Source organism: Eurosta solidaginis, chromosome 5 (genome assembly GCF_040869045.1).
Source record: "Eurosta solidaginis isolate ZX-2024a chromosome 5, ASM4086904v1, whole genome shotgun sequence".
Classification (NCBI taxonomy): Eukaryota; Metazoa; Arthropoda; class Insecta; order Diptera; family Tephritidae; genus Eurosta; species Eurosta solidaginis.
This window is the reverse complement of record NC_090323.1, coordinates 59141558-59160861: the sequence shown is the minus strand read 5'-3', so window position 1 is coordinate 59160861 and position 19304 is coordinate 59141558. Positions and strand designations below refer to the sequence as shown.

The 19304-nt window shown below is 37.6% G+C and overlaps 2 protein-coding genes across 4 annotated transcripts; one reads left to right on the top strand and one right to left on the bottom strand.

Moving 5' to 3' along the window:
• Nucleotides 1-1406: 1406 nt before the first annotated feature.
• On the bottom strand, nucleotides 1407-6394 carry LOC137253382 (uncharacterized). Of its 2 annotated transcripts, XM_067790177.1 has the most exons (6): nucleotides 5765-6394; nucleotides 5392-5468; nucleotides 5139-5321; nucleotides 4796-5086; nucleotides 3025-3167; nucleotides 1407-2358 (listed from the first exon to the last, which is right to left on the bottom strand). In XM_067790177.1, exons 5-6 carry the CDS (start codon nucleotides 3089-3091, stop codon nucleotides 2108-2110), a joined length of 318 nt encoding a protein of 105 aa, XP_067646278.1. In that variant the 5' UTR covers nucleotides 3092-3167; nucleotides 4796-5086; nucleotides 5139-5321; nucleotides 5392-5468; nucleotides 5765-6394; the 3' UTR covers nucleotides 1407-2107. The 2 variants fall into 2 exon arrangements, with proteins under 2 accessions (XP_067646278.1, XP_067646279.1); XM_067790178.1 differs by lacking the exons at nucleotides 1407-2358; nucleotides 3025-3167 and having other exon boundaries at nucleotides 4718-5086; nucleotides 5765-6378.
• LOC137253381 (WD repeat domain phosphoinositide-interacting protein 2-like) lies at nucleotides 1622-10511 on the top strand. 2 transcript variants are annotated; one of them, XM_067790175.1, is made up of 5 exons: nucleotides 1622-1807; nucleotides 7700-7926; nucleotides 7983-8199; nucleotides 8334-8738; nucleotides 8798-10511. In XM_067790175.1, the coding sequence occupies exons 4-5, from the start codon at nucleotides 8474-8476 to the stop codon at nucleotides 8962-8964; spliced, it is 432 nt and encodes a 143-aa protein (XP_067646276.1). In that variant the 5' UTR covers nucleotides 1622-1807; nucleotides 7700-7926; nucleotides 7983-8199; nucleotides 8334-8473; the 3' UTR covers nucleotides 8965-10511. The 2 variants fall into 2 exon arrangements, with proteins under 2 accessions (XP_067646276.1, XP_067646277.1); XM_067790176.1 differs by lacking the exons at nucleotides 7700-7926; nucleotides 7983-8199 and having other exon boundaries at nucleotides 1627-1807.
• The last annotated feature ends 8793 nt before the right edge of the window (nucleotides 10512-19304 follow it).

Sequence of the window (19304 nt, the reverse complement as noted above, 5' to 3'; positions counted from 1 at the left end):
GAGCTTGAACGGTATTTTTCCCCAGCAATGATAAATTAACACAGGAATTTGCTTTCAATCCATGTTTTCAAAAATAACAAATATTGCTTCACTTAAACCACTGTGACTTGTAAACAAGTGAAGGAAATGCACAAATCACACACAGAAGATCGCGCATTCACGAGTTAAAAATTGCTTCGTTCTGCGCAACTACGTCAGACTTGACTGCTTGGGCGAATGAAAGAAATCCCTACAAGAATACTGACTATCATATGACTATCATCTGATTGTCAGCAATGTCAACCTAACGATCAGCGCCTCATACAAACTTTCTATCACAAACTTAAGGGGACTTGCGCAAATGTGATGTAAACAACTGTGTACGTGTGAGTTTTTGTCTCCTTCTTATACACCAACATGGCCTACTGATTAAGTATATAGCCGTACTGCTCACTCTCATTCCTTTTGCTGGATCAGTGCTGACACTCTAACTATCAAAAAGTGTCATAAATGATAGTTTACTGTAGATATCAGGTTTGACTGTTATACTATCATAAATGACCATGTTTATATTCCGCCAAAAATGAGACAATGCTTTTTGCTTTTTATTTACTTTATTTCATTACGTTTTTAATTTTGTACGTGATAAAAGCATACGTGTTTCTTATTTGTTTAAAATAAATAGTTTTATAAGAATTCGAGTTCAGAATGTTCAATTTAAATTCAGAAAATAACAAAACAACAGAAGAGCGCTTTCCTGATGCGGAAACACATTTAAAAATGAATCACCACTAACCACTATTATTTTTCGCGTATAAATTTTTTGAGTGCGCCCCATATATTCCTACAGTTTTTGGTATTTTTTAATATTATTTTCGATTTTTTTTTCTTTTAGCATGGAGCTTTGAAATGCTCTCTTTTTCATTTTTTAAACTTATTTTTTATATGGTTTTCGTCGGTTGAAAATGGCAGTCATATGACAGTCAGTAGTGACAACATGATAAAATCGGATAAACTGTTCTCGCATACATAAAATTCCGTTGAGAATTATGTATCTGTCTCACATGCAAAATGGTATCTGCTGTATGTTCTTTTGTTCTGTACCAGGTGTCCGAAGCTTTCCCAGTTTGAGTCCTTTTTCATGGTTATAGGCTGTCGTTGGGAACATGCGGACATGCGTGAGGGAACAAAGGAACATACATAAATTTGAGTATCTATGTTTACGTCATCGCAGGATCAGCATTGTCAATTACAAGTGTGAGTGTATTAGTAAAACTATCAGCGTTTCTTGTAGGGAAAGGGAGAAAAAACAAGAGCTAAAGGAAAATGACGTAAATTGCCCATAAAAAACAGCTGCTCTTTTGTTAACATGCGCAATGCGCAATCTTGTTTGTGATTTGTGAAGGAAATAGCTATCATCCGGTGGCAAAATCCAGAGCCAGATAAATAATTTTGCATGTAAACCCTGCAAAAATCGTGTGACCAAAAACGCACACATTCACTTGATTTTTTTGACAGTCACAAACACACCCAGTGTACGTGTGAGAATTCGGAACATAGAATTCAGAAAATGAAATAGCATGATGAAATATTTATTTTATATTTATTATCTCACTCTTTTTCTCACATTATATGCATATAGATGGTGAAATTTGAAAATTGTCAGCCGTAGTTACGCGCCATTTTATTTCTTCGACTTTATTTCTTCTAATTCCAATTTTGATTTCAAGTGCGCATCAGCTCAGCGGTGGGAAAATTTACAAATTAATTAAAAAAATTCTGCGGAGGGACCCAGTGAAGAAGTACCACTTAAAAATCAAATATTCCGGTAAGTAAACAGTTTTAGAATACACGGATGCCATGAAAATTTTGCCAAATGCCTCCAGTGCAGAAAATATTCTCCGCATGTTTTTGGTTAGGCGTACATATACCTGACTGGTCAGCATAGTGCATGTCTTAGCCAAATCGTGAACTGCCGCTGTCGAGCTGTTATCAATCGTTGTTGTCGCTGCCGCTGAACTGACTTGGCGCTCGACAATGCTGGAGGCATCATCACTCGGAGCTTGTGTAGCACTATCAGCGGTTGTGCTGCCGCCCTGCATTGTGGACACTTTCTTCCATAGTGCAATTATTGAGAGCCAGTGTCTGGTGTTGCAACATGCATCGAACTGCTGGCTAAACGTGATTTCATTTGATTGTCTACTTGTGATTGTGCAGGGACAGCTACTGCCCGATTTCTGTTCGATAAATTATTATGTTGTAACAACACATTTGACGTGCTACTACCGCGACGCGGACTCATATTAGGACTGCATCGCTCTGTGGTATTTTGTTTCATCAAAAATGGATTACGCATCTTTGGTGAATTGAGTTTATTATCTAAAACAATTTCAATATCAATAACACGAATTATTATAAATAACAATGACCCCAGCGGGTCAAGGGGAGAAACCTTATCGCTACAACAACAACACCAAACTAAATTTGTGGACATCATTTAATTTTTATTTGAAGTACTCAAATTGGACCACCAATGTGCAAGATGAAGCTTGGGAGAGTGTTTCCAGCCACTTCGACATAATATAAGAGAGTACGGGTTTTGAGGAGTATTACCGATGTTTATGGGGTTGTGCCCGATATACATACAGCACGTTTTGGTAACAAGTAACATTAACGTAAAAGCCCGACCAACTCGGGAAGGATTTATTAATAGGATCACATTGAAACTTCTGAGCCATAAAGTGGTATCTTGATTGCGAGTCATACCAAGGATTAGAAACCACTTCTTCAAACAGAGAACATGCTGAGGTATTGTAAAACCATTTCCTCCCCTTAGTGCTACTAAGAGCCAACGGTAATAACGAAAGAGAAACGTATATTTGTTGGTACAGGCCAAAATCGTCTAAACTGTTCAGTGCCAATTAAAAAAAAATATCAGCTAAATTAAAAATTATACAACACGAGTTAATGAAAATTATTTTATACATGGAAGCAAAATTAACACACAATACTACAATTGAAAAAGGATTATTTTTTTACACTTACCTAAATCGGCCAGCGGTCTAGTCATCTCTCTTATTTCTGCGTCTTGCCGCTCTAAGCGGAAACCCATTTCAGCCAGTGTTAATGCAAGCTCTACTTTTTCCTGCCTGAACTGTTCTTGCTTTTTAGCTTCATTATTGGATTGACTGAGGAATAATAAAAAGATATAATTTTTATTATTTTCTCTCGTTTATCGGGATTCAAATATCAGCACTACAGCGCCTATCACAAATATAATCGCCTCTCCAAGCAAACTAGCTCCTAGCTCTATTGCCATGGCCTCATTCAGTGGGGGAACTGTGACTGGTTTACCTAAATTTAACGCCCACATTTTCGTCTTCACTTCAACCCAATTGTAAACTGTAAAGTCAAGAATCGTTAGTGCAGTTCCAACTAGAGATGATATTTCATTAATTCTAATCTCAAGCTGTACCGGGTGTTAAATAATATCTTGCCTAAGAAAATGGTAATTTCATACATTATTTTCTTATAACTATAAAGTGATGTCATTTCCAATTTGCTAACTCTGCTCCTCGCGCCCAGTTTCACTTAATTTATGTGTTAATATATTGAGTATACGGTAATAGTCTAGTTGAGGGGTCGACTGCTAATACGCTACCAAAAATATCGAGAGGGTGTCGCGTATTAATCTCGAGAACAATAATCCGAAGGCGGAAAAGAAAAATTTCATCTCTGTCCGGTTATTTGCAGTTGAAGTTGGCGATTTTCATGTGGTTGTTGTTGTGTTGTACCCACAAAAAAAATTGTGCATCACCGTGGCGGTAGCCACGGTTATACCACACACTCGGACTTGGCATGGCGTAGCCCAGGGTTATTTTTTATAAGCGCGACCGAAGGCCGCCAACGCAGAAAGGTGTTCTGCGCAGAAATACTATGGATCCCACCCCCGGTTTCGGAGGTACCCGTGGGTCTTTTTTCGGTTTTTCGTTAATATCTTTTGAACGAGTTAAAATTTTAATTTTCCGCCTTCGGATTATTAATACTGATGTCAAGACGCGTCGTTTCGAAAACGTCCTATCGCAGAAATGTTGTATAACGCCCAATTTCAAATTTCAATTCAATTTCTGATGTTTTCGAAACGGCAACCGAGATAGGGTGATATTCCATTCCACTGATTTGATATAACCTTTTCCAACTTTGCACTGAGTAGGTGATTGCATGTAAAGTCCTCTTTTGACAAACCAAGATCGTCCTCTGCAAGTCGCTTATCGTTCCCGTCCTGTTATATGGTGTAAAAGTATGTACATTGACAACATCATATGAGGAGGCTCTGGGTCACCAAGCGGGTTAGGGCTTCAGAATATACCCGCGGTAAGTATGCCTGTCGTAAGAGGCGACTAAAATACCGGATTCAAGGGGCTGTGTAGTGCAACCCTTCAGGTTGCCAGCGCAATATACAGCTTCTCCAAACCCAATTGTAAACCTCACCTATCCGTGACGAAACCTGTTTCATTAACAGACGGGGCTCTGGCGACCCCAAGCTCCTCATGGAACTTGGGGGGAGGAGGGAGGGATATTCTGAAGGTTTAATGTGGCCATATAAATGTTACCGGAGCGTACCGGATCTGTATCCGGCAAAAGACCATCACATCGATAACACTCCCCAAAGCCTTCGGGGAGCAAACTTATCGCTACAACAACAACAGCAACATAAATAACAATGAAAAACCTAAAATTTTCCAAATATTTATCTTTAATTTTGAAATTGCCAATTTAGAAAAAAGAAAAATTATTGACATTTGAGTGAAATCACCTTTGTTTTTATGTGTTTTAGAATTTTACAATTGTGTATTAATTGCGTTGACGGTGACACGTTGTGCCACAACGGCGGGGCATACATCCGGGCTCATTAAAGTTTCTGGTACTGGTACCATTTTAGAGGCAGCGGCCAAAGGTCCAACAACGTTGGTAGGCATATTTGCATAATTCTGATTTGTAAATGAAAGTTATTTTGAATTTTGTGGGTATGTTAACACTTTCGTGTACGTTAAGCACTACAACGAGTTGCAATAATAGACAGGCAAATATTTTCAAAATTAACAATCTGACAAAAAAAACATATATATTATAATGAATGCGAAAAGCTAATCCCTTACCATTATAAGGATTTGGTGTTATCGTGCGAGGCGTTGACTCATGTGCGTTGTTCGAACGTGTATTAGTGTTACTACAGCCGCTGGTTGATGAACCTTCCGAAGTTTGTGACAATAGCATGGCATCATATTTGATATTCTCTAACAAAGACGTAGGTGCTGCATGATTATTAACACAAATTGGTGCTAAAAATATAAGAAATGATAATGAACTTGAAGACGATATATTGCAAAAACTTCACTTTTAGCAATTTACATGTTTTAAGAAATGTGAACGTAGTAACTTTTCCGTTGCAAAATACTCGAAGCACTGATTGCATTGAAATTCATGCGCTGTAAATAAAACCAATGTGAAATGTTTGGTGACCCATACATATCTGTGGCAATCCATAAACGGCTAGTCTTCATAACTTAGCACATTTCTATGAACCCATGTGCTCTAGGATATGAAAAACAGTATTGGCGGACTTTGAACAGATCTTAGTTAATGAGCTTAAATATCACATTCATGTTATGTGTAGCTAGTTTCCTCTTCTGCAAACATCAAAAGGTTGCCACAGATATACATAATTTCGTTAGGAACATTGTATGGTACACTCCCAGTAAACTTTATATGTATATAAACTTACTATTATTTTCCGGTTGTCTACGTAGGTGATCAAACAGTGTAGTTTTAGTACGGAAAATTTCACCACAATTGTGGCATGCCACAAACTTTCTGTTTGAATGTGTCTGAATGTGCTCAACCAACCTACGACATGTACTCCAATTGCATTGTACTTTTGGTCTGGTATCATTTGGTGATTTTTGAATTTCATACTCAAATGAGGCATTCACATAAAAAATTATTCTTTAGATCGGGCAGTTTGTCTATTAGCGTAGGTAGCGCACTACATTTAGGTATACTAGGATTTTGTTCACATTCATATTTTCCTCTTATTAGAAGCGCAGTATAGTATCCATGATAATATACATACATGTCTTCTGATTTCCACAGAATTATTTGTTTCAAAGTTTCCGATGATCACCGAATAATGCGCTACATTCTTTCTGATGACAAGGTACGGGCGGAAGCATCAATTTAATCTTTTTTTTAGAAGCCATTTCAACTTTTTTTTTTAATTTTCAGCTTGCTTTTCTTGCTTTTCAACTGTATTGCAATATAATATAATATAAAGCAGCTGACTTCGAACTTTGATTATATGAAAATGTCAAATTGAAAGTTCAATTATTTTAGGTCCGTTCCCCAACAGTGTGAGTTTCATCAGTTATCAGAACATTGTACCCTACAAGCATTGAGTTATATGCACATTTGTTCAACTATCGCATTAGCAAAAATTTCTGACAATTAAATCACTAGTGATATGAAAACTATATGTTTTTGTAGCAGTGCTTCGCCCCATTCAATAGGTGCGACCAGTCACAAATTGTCATCAATATCCTCTAACAGGAGTCCAAGGAAACTTGCCGTTTCAACACGGGTGGACCATAATGTGAGGGGTGTTAGAGGCGTTGGTTCCACATTACAATTAAAGAAATGGTTGGTGCCATGTGGGGACACATTGCAAGCGGGGCATACATTTTGTATGTCGGGGTTGATTGTGGATAGGTAAGAGTTTAACCTGTTACAGCATCCAGAACGAAGTTGAGCAAGAGTGACACGCGTTTCCCTGAGGAGTATGCGTTCCTCTTCCGCGAGTTTGGGATAATTTTCTTTAAGTACTGGATTCCCCGGGCAATTCCCGGCATAAAGGTCCGACGCCTGTTTATGGAGTTCGCTGAGGACCTGCTTGTGTTTTTTGGCTTCATACGGCTGAGTTCTCATTATGTAGATGGTGTTCTGGGGACATAAGAAGACAGCCCGTGGCGATTCTGAGAGCAGTATTTTGGCAGGCCTGTAGTTTCTTCCAGTGGGTAATTTTTAGGCTTGGCGACCATATGGGTGACGCGTAGCACGTAATCGGCTGGCCAACTGCTTTGTAAGTAGTAATGAGCGTTTCTTTATCTTTTCCCCAAGTCCTGCCAGCAAAAGATTTGAGGATTGTATTACGGCTCTGGATTTTCGGTACAATTGCGGCTGCAAGGTCACCAAAATATAGATCCTGATCAAGCGTCACACCCAAGATTTTGGGGTGTAGGACAGTCGGTAGCGTAGTGCCATCGACGTGGATGTTCAAAATGGTCAACATTTGTGACGTCCATGTTGTAAATAAGGCCGCAGAGGATTTATTTGGTGATAATGCAAGGTTTCGCGAGGCGAAAAAACTGGAGAGATCAGGGAGGTAGCCGTTTATTCTGTTGCAGCTCATCGATCTGCGGGCCTGTGGCCATTATTGTACAGTCATCGGCGTAGGAGACGATAGTAACTCTTTCTGGTGGCGAAGGTAGCTTTGATATGTAGAAGTTAAAAAAAAAAGTAATGAACCTTATAGTAAATTGACTCTTTTAAAGCTAATACTTACTTTCCCATAGTTCAACGTGATCTAGGCATACACATTTTTTTCAATCTTTTTCTTTTAACGACAATTTGAAATAATTGTCTTCTGTTCCCTTTTTCTTTTTAGTATCTCTTTCGTTATTGGTGACATATAGGAATCATTTATAATTCAAAATATACAACTGGTTAGTAAACGGAAATATACAATATGAAGCGTTCAGTTTATAATGAAGTGAGCAAACAAAAGAAAGAGTGTGAGCAAAGCGCGGAAAATTATAAGCGTTTATGTTCATTTGCTGAGATGGAAAGTGAAAAGACTGTCAGCACTAAAAGTTGTGAACGTTGCTTTATTCGGTAATGCATACAATATCTTTGGCAAGGAGATATTTATTTTAAATCGTGTTTTGCAGAAATTTTTAAGTTACAGGGCAGGATAAAGTTTGAGGACGACCTCCGAAAATACGTAATCCAAAGTCACAACAGATGTAAACAGAGGCGTTACCTACAAAAAAAAAAATAGTAAAACGTAAAACACACAGAACTGCGAAAACCGCACCAGCCATCACAAAACCTACGAGGTGTCTATCGCTAATCCAAATTTAAAGTTATCTGCTGCAACAATCTATGGTATTTATCATTCACTCACCAGGACAAAGCCGCTGAGACTTTGCCATACTTTAACATACAATACTTTACCCCTTTTTAGCACAACTATTATTTTTGATTTTATTAAATTTTATAAATTGTTTCTTCCTCTACAGTTCAATTTCCGTATTGGATGGTAAAGATGACTTTCGCATTTTGTCCATCAATAACTGTGACAAGGTGGAAGATATCTATGCGCGTAAATCGCAACATATTATCTTGGTCGAGCGTTTCTTCAATAGCTCCCTAAGGGGTGATGGTGACAGCAGAGAAACCCAACTGTTTACAAATGTTACACTTCAAAAAGAATCAAAATATCTGCCATTGCGTCTACGGCTCAAATATACACAGTATACGAATGAATCGAACGAGCCTAACGGATAGTTTACATATTCATGATATACGAGACTTGAAAATGTTACATCAAATCGAAAATAATGCACCAAACGAACTGGGTCTGAATACTGAAACAGTACACATATTCAAAATCGATGAGAAGGCTGTGATGATAGCATTAGACGGTGAGTTATTGAATAACATACGAAAACCATTTTAACCCATTTATTTATTTGCATTACAGCTTTAGCTTTACAAGTAGCAAAAATTGCTTCCGCCAGGCAATTGGAAAAGGCAGAGAAGCATTCATCACACTTTGCGGATGATGCAAAGTCAGAAACTGCTGTTGTAACTGCTGCCACCGACACAACGGTCATCTCTACTTCGCCGAGTAGCGGCTGTTCCGTCTAACTATCGAAGACAGTATCATCATATCTTTTGCCAACACAGGTCAGCGATGTGCTTACGCAGGACCGTGCCTTCGCTACTTTATGATGAATGTCAATTCCCACCAATGGCTATTGCGGCGCGCAATTGACCAACAAGACGACGGCGCAGTATAGATAAAGAACGTTTGACTGCCGCAGCGAGAGCTTAAACAATTTTTTATTGAACATGAAAAAGGATTATGTATTTTTTTACTGGTTTAGTGTAGGCTGTTGCGGCTGCGTTTGAAGTGTGAAATTTATTAAAATTTTAATTTGGCAGTAAATTTAAAACAAAAAACGCTTAAGCTTTATGAGCATTGAATTATTATGAATATAATATAATGTAATATAACAATATTTTGCTACAGTGCTGGCCACTTAGACGACGCTGCAGCAATATAGCTCAAAGCAACTAATATATATTTTATGTTATTATTAAAGTACATACTTACTTCGTTTTTATATGAACTGTATTAATTTAAGTTACAATTTCATGTAAATATATAATAAGGTATGTCGTGATCCGATTGCTGTTGGAATTGAATGATAAGATTTAGTACAATAATAAGACTCAATCACTAGTCCTACATTTTTAAGTTCATACTTTACTTTATTACCTTCAAATTCAATTACGACAGCAATCGGATTCCACGACACCTTTGAATATTCTCGATCTGAAAAAAAGAGTAAATCTTATCTGAATTTCTACTTAGCTTTAAGTTTTAAATTGATTCAAATAATTGGATTTTTTTCTAAAGCTTAAAATTATTTTCTGTTCGCTTGGAAAAGATTTCAATTGGAAAACAAAAACCAATAATGCGAGTTTATTTGTTATTAAAATAATTACTTTTCTTTATATCAACTTATTAATTTAAGTTACAATTTCATGTAAATATATAATAAGGTATGTCGTGATCCGATTGCTGTTGGAATTGAATGATAAGATTTAGAACAATAATAAGACTCAATCACTAGTCCTACATTTTTAAGTTCATACTTTACTTTATTACTTTCAAATTGAATTACGACAGCAATCGGATTCCACGACACCTTTGAATATTCTCGATCTGAAAAAAAGAGTAAATCTTATCTGAATTTCTACTTAGCTTTAAGTTTTAAATTGATTCAAATAATTGGATTTTTTTCTAAAGCTTAAAATTATTTTCTGTTCGCTTGGAAAAGATTTCAATTGGAAAACAAAAACCAATAATGCGAGTTTATTTGTTATTAAAATAATTACTTTTCTTTATATCAACTTATTAATTTAAGTTACAATTTCATGTAAATATATAATAAGGTATGTCGTGATCCGATTGCTGTTGGAATTGAATGATAAGATTTAGAACAATAATAAGACTCAATCACTAGTCCTACAGTTTTAAGTTCATACTTTACTTTATTACTTTCAAATTCAATTACGACAGCAATCGGATTCCACGACACCTTGAATATTCTTGATCTGAAAAAAAAATAAACCTAATCTGAATTTCTACTAAGCTTTAAGTTGTAGATTATTCAAATAATTGGAGTTTTTTCTAAAGCTTAAAGTTATTTTCAGAAAAGAATTCAATTGGAAAACAAAAACCAATTAAGCGAGTTTATTTATTATTAACGTACTTACTTCTTTTTTATATCAACTGTATTAATATAAGTTCCAATTTCATGTACATATATAATAATATTGAAAATAATATTGAAAATTCAATTTTTTTGGTTCATATTTTAATCATATGGTCGCTCCAGGTAAAGTAAATCTGCAGGTAAAATTCATGTTATATGGCGGTTATATAAATGGTAAAACCGCAGTAAAATTGATTGTCAAATGACTCGAAAATGTAGAGTGAAATGACGGAAAAATGACCGCCATTTGACGAGCATTGTGACGTGTGTGAGCAGCACAGTGCTATGCTCACATCCTATAAGTGGGAGCGGAATGCACGATCACATTAATAGGAACGAAACGGAAAATTTGGTCACAAAAGTTAATCACGCCCATGCAAACGTGACTATGAATATAACCGCTGCAGAAAGTCACAATGACCGTAAAATGACTAGTAAAATGACGTGGAGCATTTTTGCAGGGAATGCAACAACAACGATTTGAGCCAGATAAATCCAGATAGAAGTCTGGTTCAATTTGTGAGCCAGATAATTTGTTAATTACTTCTTTTTAGGTTGGCAACGCGGCCTTAAATATACCTACTTTTTCAAAAATAGATGTCGCTGTTTAGCCTTTCGCCGTATGAGTTAAATGAAAAACAGCGGCGACATCTGCCTATCACATTTCACGTGTGCGAAAATTTCACGACATCTGCTTCTCAAGTCTCTCAATGATCCAGAGCATTCCCGTGAGAATTGAGCGTGAGCCGGAGCTGTAAAACTCACTGAAAGACGGCAAATAACATGAATTTCAACAGCTGTGACGTTTAGTGGCCACAACACAACGAAACTACTCAAGCACATGAGTTTTGATTCAAAAGCGAACATTGTCACCATTGTAAATTTTACCAAGTAGCGCAACTAACAGCTGATCGGTGAAAATTCGAACATTCACACGCACAGTTCTCGACTCAGTTTCAAAAAAAAATTTAGATTATTTAACTCAAATTTTAAAGTGAGATAATCCTTACGAATTTATGTATATAGAATATATAAGGCGTTTTTGTTGTTATTAAAACAATAGTTTTATTTATATTAAAGCTTTTATCATTTTTGTTTAAAACATTGAAAAATCTCCGAACACCATTCCTTCATTATATGACATTCGACTGCCTAGTCCACTGCCTTCCACTCTATTCGCAACATAACCTCTGTTTAAGCTGCCAAACTATATAGTAAACAATGATTGTCACAATCGCACAAGATATTGCGTTTGTAAATATTAAAGAACTTCAGACTTAGCTGATTCGGCTTGCACATTAGCATAATAAAAATTAGCGAATCACTGTTATAAACATTCTCAATATACAAGAAAAAATAGTAATATTGCCAATATATTTTGTCTGCTATAAATTTGTTGAAATTCAGTTTTTAATTGTGAAAAATGTTAGAAAGGTACCAAGGAGTGGGAAAAATAATTGCACTTGCAAAGTCTAAAAGCACTCTTAGCCAAAACAAATATGAAATTCTTTTGCTTTACTTGCAACTGCTTGGCTGCTTTTACACTTCAAATGGCTGTGGTTATGCTCTATTTGTCGCTCGTTATACAAATACATGCAATATACTCATCTGTCAGCGCACGATGTTGCATCAGAAATTGTTTCTGACGGGGCCTTAAAGGTGCATACTTTCTAAAAATAATAAATAGGGTGTTTCCACGAGCCATCAACTCCATTGTGGAATAGACGTCAAAATTACAAATAGAATGGATCACCTGATTTTTAATTGACTATCGCTGTCTCATTTTGTACCTCTTTATATCAACCGCTGAAGATAGCTGTCCCTATGCGCCGCCATATTGAACACCCTGTCAAAACGCTTCCAAAATCCTTGTACAGGTTTACAAGTATGATATGTTTCAGAAGGAAACAATTCCTTTCTTTTTCTAACACACTGCCGTTAGCATTGTAAATTTTACCAAGTAGCGCAACTAACAGCTGATCGGTGAAAATTCGCACATTCACACGCACAGTTCTCGACTCACTTTCAAAAACAAACTTTAGATTATTTAACTCAAATTTTAACGTGAGACAATCCTTACGAATTTATGTATATAGAATATATAAGGCGTTTTTGTTGTTATTAAAACGATAGTTTTATTTTTATTAAAGCTTTTTATGATTTTTTTTTTAACTTTGAAAAGACTCCGAACACCATTCTTTCATTATATGACATTCGACTGCCTAGTCCACTGCCTTCCACTCTCTTCGCAACAAAACGTCTATTTAAGTTGCCAAACTATATAGTAAACAATGGTCGTTAGACACTTCGGTCAGTGTCAAACTAGCGTGGAACCTGCGTGGAACATGAGTTTGACACTGAACGAAGTGTCAAAATTGCCGGGGTTGCTTCGTCGAAAGCGACGCAGGAAAACAAAAAAAGGAGCGGAATATCAGATATGGGTTGCTGTGATGGTAAATTTTTTGAACGAATTTAGTAAGAAAATGTAAAGTGCACCTATATGGGTCGTACAATAAATTATACAAAAGTTTTCAATTGGGGTATCTGAGGACGCGTAGTTATTCCAGCATTAAGAATACAATCACGGGTGCTAAGTTTTTCTACCCGTTCAAAAGTTCTCCGCGAAAAACAGTTTGAAGCCGTGTTCGACTGCAATAACCCGTCCATAAATGTGGAAAGAGATATCAAAAACGCGTTTTGTTCTGGTATCAATAATCCAAAGGCGAAAAAGTCATCGAATTATTGGAAGCAAGGCAAAAACGCGTCTAATAATACCTACCCTGACGGTTTTGGTCGTGTTTTAAGCGCCAAATACACGACACGAACATTTCCGCGAACATTCCGTAATCTTGTTCGCAGCTTTGGCCGTACACCATACGAACTTTTGGCCGAACAATAGTTCTCTTTCAGACAGCGATGAATACGGACAACAATTGTGCTGCAGCAATATTGCTCGCTGTGGCAATTAAGCGTAAAAAAAGAGAGAAGATCGCAAAAAAAGCATTTGGTGCAAAGAATGGTTTAAAAAACGAGCAGTTCTTGGACAAAGTGAGCTTATTAAAAACTGGAATTCACGTCACAAAATGATTTTAAAAATTACGTTCGTATGAGCAAGGCAACATTTGACCAACTTTTACAAAAAATTTTGCCACTCATAACGAAACGGGATACAATAATGAGAGAAGCGATTCCCCCTCATCACCGCCTTGCTTTATTCATCCTCAGCACCACCATCAGACTTCAAACTATCTCTCTTTTTTTTTTTGATTCACGCCGGTATTGCGCCCGCAAACTACTTATTTTTTTTTATAACTGTATCCTTTGTGGCATCAGGATCTAATTCTTTTAATTTTTCGATTAAAGTCGCATAATCATTGTTCTTTTTAATTCTATTACAATAATCTTTGCTTTTTACTTGCCACAATGATGGCAAAGATTTATACATTTCAATAAATTCACTCAGAAATTTTTTATTGTCCATTTTACTTTTCTGCGCACGTATGTTCCGTTCAGAAATTACTACGATTATGAGCTATTTCGCCATACACGCACGAACAGTTCGCGCAAATGTTTTTGGCGAACATTTGCGCGAACTGGCAAACACCACCATACACGACAGAAAAGGTCGCAGAAACATGACATAACGGGAATGTTCGCGGAAATGTTCGTGTCGTGTATTTGGCGCTTTAGAATGTTGTTGTTGTTGTAGCAGTGATTCGCCCCACCTAACAGACGCGACCGATCACAAACTGTCATCAATATCCTCTAACGGGAGTCCAAGGAAACTTGCTGTTTCAACAGGGGTGGACCATAGGGAAAGGGGTGTTAGAGGCGTTGGTTCCACATTACAATCAAAGAGATAGTTGGTGTCATGTGGGGACACATTGCAAGCGGGGCATACGTTTTGTGTGTCGGGGTTGATTCTGGATAGGTAAGAATTTAACCTGTTACAGTATCCAGAACGAAGTTGAGCCAGAGTGACACGCGTTTCCCTGGGGAGTATGCGTTCCTCTTCCGCAAGTTTTGGAAACTTTACTTTGAGTACTGGATTCACCGGGCAATTCCCGGCATAAAGGTCCGACGCCTGTTTGTGAAGTTCACCAAGGACCTGCTTGTGTTTTTTCGCTTCATACGCCTTGCGGAAGGCACGCTCCCCTTGGCGGGCATCAGTCGGGATAGGGAGGGCAGCAAAGAGGTTGTCTGTAAAAGATTTATATTCTTCCCACTTTCCTTTTTTAAAGTTTATGAAAGTGCGTTTTTCGGTGACAATGAAGTCGGCGGTACGCTCGAGCGAAATAAGTATAGGCAGATGGTCGGATGCCAATGAAACCATCGGCTGCCAGTTTACGAGCACTGCGCTCACGATTGAGATATCTGGCGAACTGTGACAGCTTCCTACCATACGTGTGGGGGCGTCTCCGTTTATTGTGCAGAACGTCGTTTCTTCTATTTGATCCGCCAACATCTCACCCCTACTGTCCGCCCGCAAATTTGAATGCCATATTTCCGAATGAGAGCGGAACAACTATGAAGCATTGATGGCTGCTGTCGAGAGACGTTATTGAAGCGAGCATAGAAAACAGATATACCAAATTGAGTTGCAAAACCGTCACCAAAGAACGAATGAGACTTTGCAAGAGTTTGCCTCGGATGTTGAAAGATTGGCTCATCTCGCAAATGCGGACGCACCCGTGGAATACACCGAGAGGGTAAAAATCCAGAGTTTTATAAATGGCATACGGGACATGGAAACGAAGCGAGCTACAAACGCAAACCCAAAGCTTACATTTGCTGAAACGGTATCACATGAATGGACTCAGGAAACTTCCTCCCTATTCAGTAAACCAGCATATAAGGCTCATCGTGTGGAAATAGAAAGACCAGAGTGGGTAGACACAATTTTGGAAGCATTGAAAGGTACACAGCAGATGAATAATGATGCAGTCAAATGCTCTAAGTGTGGAAAGCCAGGGCGCATTGCGCGTTATTGCAACACCAACGCTAACAATTCCAACAATGTGGGTGGTCGTAAACGCAGAGCTGAAAAAGATGAGCAGATCCCCAAGACCAATCAATCGTTAAACTAAAGCGAGTCAGCCGCAAGGGGCGACATCTGGCTCCCTCAATTGAATGCCCCATAATCTCTATCTCACAAATTGGAAGAAGGTCAAACAATCTTACTGTCGGAGGAGACGTGGATGGAAAGGAACGTTTACTGACTGTAGATACGGGTGCATCTCATTACATCATTCGAGTGGATTTCGTCAACAAGAAAATAAGACCATTGCATGGAGCAAGATTGCGTACAGCCACTGGAGAAGACAGCACGGTTCTAGGAGAAGTAGCATGTGAGGTCGAAATTAGGAACGTCAGGGTAGTACACAATTTTATAGTGGCAGAGATTGTTGATGAAATCATAATTGGAGTGGACTTCTTAATCGACCAGGGCATCAAGATCGACATACAAAGCAACACGATGCGATATAATAACATGGATGTACCACTTAATTTCGCTAAGAGAGAGGCTACAGCAGTAAACGAGTACTGGTGGAAGAGAGTCAGCAAATACCACCAAAATCAGAAGCAGGCATCTGGGCAAAGGTTGATGGAGATTGTGGGACAAACAAATTGTGGGTTGTCGAAGCAGCAAACAAATCAGCATCGAACATACTTGTAGGAGAAACCCTGGCTATGACAAAACAAGATGGACGTATTCCGCAAAGAGTACTCAATGAGTTCAAGTCACCACTCAAACTGACCAAAGGAGCTATTTTCGGAAGATGCCAAGAGGCTGAAGTAGAAATTAACTGTGAACAGCTCCAGGAACACGTTTCATCTAGTAATACTGATATTTCAAATGACATCACGGCATGGAGAGAGGGGCTAGAGGAAGATTATCAGAGTAAGGCAAAGCAACTGCTCCTAAAGTACGCAAACATATTTGACCATGTTATGGATTCGCATCGTTGATGGAGCAGTAAGGAAGGCAGTCGGCCTGATCTGGGGGTGCTCTGTGGCTAGTCATGTCGGCTGGGCGGGGTCCTTGCCAACCTTACTGTTCCTGCGCCATAACAAAAAAAGTTCCTATCATGCCTTTTAAATGGTCACACAGCGCAGAACTAATTCAAAACGCTGGAAATTCAAATTAAAACAACATCCCGCCGAACCGGCTGTCACGGACAGACCGTTACAACATTCAAAATTTAAAATTCAAAAAAAAAACAGAAATTCAAAAAAACTTAAATAAATAAAAAAAAATAAATGTAAGGCGCGATAACCTCCGAAGAGATCTAAGGCCGAGCTTCTCTTCCAATTTGCGTCGTGCTCCTCTTGATTTTTCCCTACAAATTTGCCGGACGGGACCTACATGTTTTATGCCGACTCCGAACGGCATCTGCAAGGCAGATGAGTTTTCACTGAGAGCTTTTCATGGCAGAAATACAATCGGAGCGCTTGCCAGACACTGCCGAGGGGCGACCCCGCTTAGAAAAATTTCTTCTAATTGAAAAATCTTATTTCTAAAATTTTGATGTTGCTTTGCCCGGGAGTTGAACCCAGGGCATACGGTGTGATAGGCGGAGCACGCTACCATCACACCACGGTGGCCGCCAAAAAAAAAAAAACTTAACCGAACCGGAAATGACCGGTTACTACTACTGGAAATCAAAAAATAAACTGAAAATTATAAAAGGGGGATAAAAAAAGGCCGAATATATTTAGGGGGCGCCGCGGGTGTTCTTGCGACGCCCGGTGCTTGTCCCACCCTCAAAACCATGGCCACCGACGCACCTAAATTTCGGTGGCCCCTTACCTGGATTACCCTAGTGCCTTCGAAATAAAAAGGACTGCCAGCATTCCCATTTATAACTCAAATTTATTGACAATTCATTTCCTTAATTTTTTAAGTAAAAAAAAATGTTATGGCTAATAAAATTAAATTTTTTTTTTAGAACTTTTTAGTACTTATACCGCACCTCAAATATGGAGCATATTTATAGCATGCGCTAAGACTTAATTTGACAATACAAAAATTTTAGAACAAATTTAGTACAAAATATATTTTTTTTGAACTTTTTGAAAATCAGAGAATTTACTCGTATTCAAATAGCACGCGCTAAAAATAAGTTTGTTAATAAAATTTTGTTAGAACAAACTTAGTACTGAAGCTGAGCTGGGCATTATTCGTGTAAATTTGTATACATATTTCCTTTAATCTATACTCAAATACATGTAGTTCTTGTTTTTTTGGTTTCTGTTGCTTCATTGTTTCGTTTTACGTGATCTGAACACGATATTTATGTAACTTAAAAAAAAAAATATATTCAATTTATTTTTCCAGGTGGGTCTATTGACAATATCTCTAGTAACGTTACGGACATTCGCTTTATCTAAGAAAAATGTATATAAAGAAGTATATATTAATAGATCCTGGATTTAATCTAGATTTGTTTTCTTGCTTATAGGCTATATTGTCGTGCATCATGTTATTATTATTTTTTTTATATAACAATGACAATGAGATTTTAAAATGATCCTGCACATTTTCTTAAAATATTGTAACGAATTTACTTGCAAATCCTCTTATTTGCCCTTTTGCTAAGTTGGTATCACTAAACTGTTGAATAAATAACTCCAATATTGAATAATGGAAAAATGGCCTTTATTAAAGTACTTCACAATAACACTTATACTTTGCAACTAGCTGGCTTAATAACCAAACTGATAGCTTAAATGAAACTGACTTTCAAAATAATACTGTTATTGCTCGCTAGATAGCGTCTTAATCGAAACTGCCCATAGCGCCTCTACCGCTGATGCTTTTATACTTTGTGATTTCCTCGTGGCATCTTCTAGGCGCTTCCAGAATTTTACTTAGTTAGTTATAAATTTCTCAGCTACAACTACAGATGTGAGTAATACTAGCACAAATTATTGCCCTCTCTTGTGACAACTCAGATTAGATAAATGCATGTGTTTGTGTGCAGTCGGGTGGCTTCGTGACACACGTATTTGTTGTCGGCTACACGTTGATGAAAATCAAAAATTTTTGATTTTTTCATTTGACGCTAGCTTATTTGATAGTCGCGGGGTGTGATTGACAAAACGCAGTGTTGTATTTAGTTTGTGCCGACATTCAAAATGAACAAGTGCGCGGAAGAAAAGCAATTCATATTAAAATTTATTGAAAATTATCAATATTTACCAGATTTATGGAATGTTAAGCTTTTATTATTATTTAATAAAATTTGTATTAATTTTTTTATTATTTAATAAAACTGCTGTAGTTGCAAGTAAAAAAAAGTCATCATCCGATGACGACATATTCACGTCCGAACGCTACGGTTTCTCAATGCAAATGTTGATTGATGGCTTTCTATTTGATAGTCGCGGGGCAAGTGTCAAATACCCGACACGCACACATACAAGAATTCAGTCAATCTGGTTGTAAATCGCGGAAGGCTTTTAGCGGCGCCAATAATCGATTGCATTGATTCTCATAAGGTTGGTCGAATTAGCTGTTATAAGGTTACCGATAAAGCACCAATGTCTCAAGCTTAATGATTGAATTATTGATGTGCATACAAATCACTGTTTAGCATCGGCTTAGAGATGGCAATACCCTTAGTGTTGCTAATATTCGTAACAATATAATTACATGTTTTTGGTGTTTGCGACTTTGAAAATTAATTTTCTTCACTCTTA